At 37.2% G+C, this 4,909-nt stretch overlaps 1 protein-coding gene across 1 annotated transcript in view; it reads left to right on the forward strand.

Moving 5' to 3' along the window:
* Positions 1–4,909, forward strand: part of LOC107585070 (exocyst complex component 4-like) — a 103,980-nt gene that overhangs the window by 90,185 nt on the left and 8,886 nt on the right. Inside the window, exons 15-17 of the mRNA XM_016271962.1 lie at positions 1,714–1,855; positions 3,168–3,346; positions 3,428–3,587. Coding sequence (XP_016127448.1) covers positions 1,714–1,855; positions 3,168–3,346; positions 3,428–3,587 — 481 coding nt within the window. The remainder of the gene's footprint in view (positions 1–1,713; positions 1,856–3,167; positions 3,347–3,427; positions 3,588–4,909) is intronic.

A 4,909-nucleotide genomic window follows, 5' to 3' on the forward strand; every position in this document is an offset into this window, starting at 1 on the left:
TGTGTATATATATATATATATATATATATATATATATATATATATATATATATATATATATATATATATATATATGGAAAAAGTCAATAATGCAAATGTAAATTCTTTAAATATAAGATTATAGTAATTTAGAATATATTAGTGTAGTAATAGTAGGTTATTTGACCTGCATGCTATGTTTCAATTCTTTTGAAGCCATATCGTGTTAAATAATCGTAATTACAACATTGACCACAATAATCGTGATTATGATTTTTGCCATAATCGAGCAGCCGTACTCATAAGCTTCGTCACCTCTGCCATTTCTGTCAAACCTCATTCTTGAATATATGCCTATTCAACATATTCAACCTTGATTATGAGACACGCAAGAAGCAATGTAATTTGGTATCATTAGCATCAAACCTACCTGGCTCAGCTCATCTTCACACACAGTATCTCCATCTCCACAGTATCTGCCTTCATTGTATGGAAAAGAGCAGTATTAACATTCTTCAAAACATCTCCTTTTTTGTTCCATAGACTGAATATGGTCATACGGTTATATGAATATCAATATATGAATACTTTTAGGTAAACAAAACTCTTTAAATGTAATTTCGGGAAAAATGTAATCACTGATTTGGTGCTCAGTCTGAATTACCCTGCCAAATAGACCTAAAATTGACTGTTTGCTTGTTACAACGGCTTGACAGTTCTGTTATCCGTGGGACGTCACATCAGGGGAATTTTCTGCATTCTCTAGAATTACATATCAGTCCTTGGTGACCCAGTGCCTCTAATCTACCACCTGGTCATCACTGCTGTATTTGCGCTTCTTGTCTTCAAGCATTTTTAATCATTCCATGCCAAACACACCCTTATCTCCCATAAACCTTTTTTCTAATAAGAGTTATAGACAGTAATTAACTACTAAATGAACACACATACGTGTGTGCTGCCACTCTTTTCATGTCTTTTGACTGTGTGTATATACAGTGGGTACGGAAAGTATTCAGACCCCCTTAAATTTTTAACTTTTTGTTATATTTCAGCCATTTGCTAAAATTGCTCGATGGCAGTGGCCATTTTCCTGAACACACACAAGGGACCCAGGACCACATGAGCATCCATCAGCACAGCAAACACGTCCACACACACATACTTCTTCTCTACATATCGTGAGATATGTGTGTGTGCGAATGTGACCTTCAGAAGTGCAGAGACATGCCACAGAGAGTTACAGGAAGTCAGTGTCCATCGCCATCTCTCGTGCCTCATTGATCGCCTAGTGTCCTACTCACATGCACACACTTTTCCCGTTTGATAGTCATCCTGTGGCCATATGTGTACTTGCATCTCATTGACTACACTGTAAAAAGATTAAGTTGTAAATAAAGATTATTGGAGTGTGTTTTATGAGAAAATACTATTTCAGGCTTTCTACATACTTGCCGTTTCTTTGTAATTATTGGTGAAATGTAAATCCAACATCAAAGCTTTTCTAGTGGTCAGCTTGTCGATTAATGAATTCATGCTAGGTATTGATTGCAAATACTGCATGGCACACACAAGAGCACCACTTCTACATTTGCTTGTTGGATTTGTTGGCATTGCTTAATATGAAGTCTGGAAAGTATTTCCACTTGGTGATGGTACAGTATATTGGCTATAATGGTGTTTTTCTGCTTTGTTTTTTATGGCTTAGACTCTCTTTTATTTTATTTTGCCTAGGTGTATCCCCAGGCTCAGATGCTCAGGTGAACAGCGAGAATGTCCGCAGTCGAGAGCAGATCCTCCAGACTTTGACCGACCTCTCCAGATCTTTCCAGGACATCGCTGACCGCTGCCTTCTGGTGCTGCATCTTGAGGTCAGGTAGGTCTAACCACTTCATCTCAATCTAAAGCAAGGACTCTATACACAAGTTTTAAGATATCTTCAGACAAACAACAACTTAAATGCTGCAGATCGCCAAGACTGATATATATATATATATATATATATATATATATATATACACTAGTCAACATTTGAAGTGGATCAAAACCTTTTATCAAAGTTGTCTTAAAAGTAAAACCAAAATGCGTTCTTGTCTTAGGACAACTCTGATGAATGTTTTTTTTTATCTACTTCAAATGTTGACTACTGTATATCCATCAGAACAAAACGGGTTGTATTTTTAGGTCTTCCTAAGAGTCTGTCCGGCCTAAAAGAGCACCAATGGGTCATTCACTTTGCATACCCTCCTCCACAGGCCCTCCCTCCCGCTTGCATGATTATTCTCAGATATCATTTAGCTTATGTGATCCTGTTTATGATTTGGAAACAATAAGTCGTGGCTCCCATGCTACGCGTTGTTGACTTTTTCCATCAAGCAGATTTCCCCTGACAGTGCTTGAGGGTAAATTAAGCTATAAGAGAAGGTAAGAAGACGAGAATACATGCTTTATGGTTTGGTAGCGGTTGGCTTCGCTTAAAGCTTTACTAATGCCGAATGAGAAAGGGGAGGTTTATTGCAGGGCTGTTGGAGGCCATTATGGAAACCTTTCCATCTCACCTTCTCTCTCTTTCTGTCTCAAGAACGCTCTTACTCTGTGCACCTATACGCAGGTTTATTAGTCCATGAACACTTCACAGATTGTACCCACAAACACACAGGCACCTGCTCACAGGACATTCCATCATCCCAGTTCATTCAGTCTTTATAGAGTGAAGCAAGATATTCACTACCAGCATCTAGCATTTCTCTGAGGACTGATGACGGTCTAGAGTGCCATTAACACTACTCGCATATGATAACAATAACTCACACATTCAAAGTGGTTTTCGTTATTTCTTTCATTTAATGCTAATTTAGATTGTTGAAATACTCTGAGGAAAAATTTTCCAACAGAATTTTGAGGACAATTTTGTTCTCATCTGAACAAAAACAAATATATATAATTTTTTTAATTGATGCATAATAAAATGTATTTATCTATTATTATTATAGTATATGGGTGTAATGTGCGTGTGTATTTATATTATATATTAATATTATATTCTATAAATTAACTATATATTCTGTATATAGTATAGTATGTACATGAATAAAATACTTCATATCTCATATCTCAAGCTTCAGGAAAGTTCTTATCTGTCTCAACTCATAATTGTCATTCCGTGCCCGTCGTCTCTACCACATCAGGGTCCACTGTTTCCATTATCTGATCCCTCTGGCAAAACAAGGCAACTACGCCATTGTAGCTAATGCAGCCAGCATGGACTTTGACCCCCTGGTGGTGAAGCTGAATAAGGACATCAGTGCCATAGAGGAAGTGATGGGAGCCGCCCTGCAGCAGCACAAGTTTCAGTATATCTTTGAGGGTGAGTGACCTCTTGCCTCAACAGGAAGCTGATGCCTGAAGCAGTATTTATTTTCTTACTATCTTCCTGTTCTTGGTACAGGTCTGGGTCACCTGATCTCTTGTATTCTGATAAACGGAGCTCAGTACTTCAAGCGCATCAGCGAGTCCGGCATCAAGAAGATGTGCAGAAATATCTTTGTGCTCCAGCAGAACCTGACCAACATCACCATGTCACGTGAGGCTGATCTGGACTTTGCCAGGTAGAATACACAAATATTCTCAGTAGGGATGTGCAATACTACATCATTTCAAAATCAGCTAGCCTAAACAACTTCTCAACCAATCAGTTTTAAGAAAAACATGTATGCTTAGGCTTGTTTAGGGTTCATCAGGACACATTTCTTAGTGTGTTTACATTAGACACGTTGCTTTCAGATACACAGAGTGGAAGAAAATCTAGATGAACTAGTCAACCTCGCTAATCAACTAGTTAATTGTCATTTAGTTTTACTAGTCTTAAAAAGTTAGTCATCTAATCTTTTTCATCAAGACTGGCCGTAACTTTTTTTAAAGTCAGTTACAAAAATATAGATTGTATCATTTAAATGTGAAAAGTAAGACTGATTACCCCTCATCTAACTGCTAGTTGGTCAAACTAGTTCTTAAGACACAGTCTTAATATAGTGACTATGTGTATGCAACTGGCCACCTGTATGTTTTAGTTTTTGTTTCACTATTGTATAGTTATCATTTATTTATATTTAATATGTTTGTGCTGCCAAAGTTAGTATATTAACTAATATCATTTACATAGCAGCACAAAATTTCTCAAGGCTATTTAGTTTTATCGATAGTGTTATCTAGTGGCATTTTCATGTTTAATGTAAGTAGGTAATAGGCATGGGACGGTATGAAATTTTGACGGTATGACCTTAAGCTAAAATATCACGGTATTGTCGTTACAGCTCTAAAATGTGTTATTTTTAAATGACTGGGTAAAACAAAACAAAATTTCCGCTGAACACAATATATTTCGTTTTTGAGCAACATACAGAATATTAGGAACAGTAGAATTTGTTTATTTTTTCTTTGATTTGTTTCCTAAAAAGAAGAAAAATAAAGACTGACATCTTTATTTAACCTAAATCTGTCATTACAGTTATTTAATTTTAGTTATATAATAGCGAGAGAAATAGCGAGAGCGAGAGAGAGAGCACAAGAGAGCGAGAGAGAGGGAGAGAGGGAGAGAGGGAGAGAGGGAGAGAGGGGGGGGGGGCCAGAGAGGGAGAGAGAGAGAGAGAGAGCGAGAGAAGGCGGGGCATAGAGGACCTACAATAATTTTTTATTTTAAAAATAATGTGTTTTTTGAACATTAAATCATGTCAACATATTCTGTTACACCAAATACACAAAATAATGATCTTTAAAAAAGCATCATATGACCCCTTTAAGTTCGTCCATCCTACACACACGTGACTGACCGCTCGCTCGCACCAACAGGAGGAGGGTCGTGTTACTCTCTACACTGCACTCAACCTGAGGGATTCCTACACTTTCAGTCTTTGAGGAGACATGAAAAACA

Source organism: Sinocyclocheilus grahami, unplaced genomic scaffold (genome assembly GCF_001515645.1).
Source record: "Sinocyclocheilus grahami isolate Dianchi unplaced genomic scaffold, SAMN03320097.WGS_v1.1 scaffold1.1, whole genome shotgun sequence".
Taxonomy (NCBI): domain Eukaryota; kingdom Metazoa; phylum Chordata; class Actinopteri; order Cypriniformes; family Cyprinidae; genus Sinocyclocheilus; species Sinocyclocheilus grahami.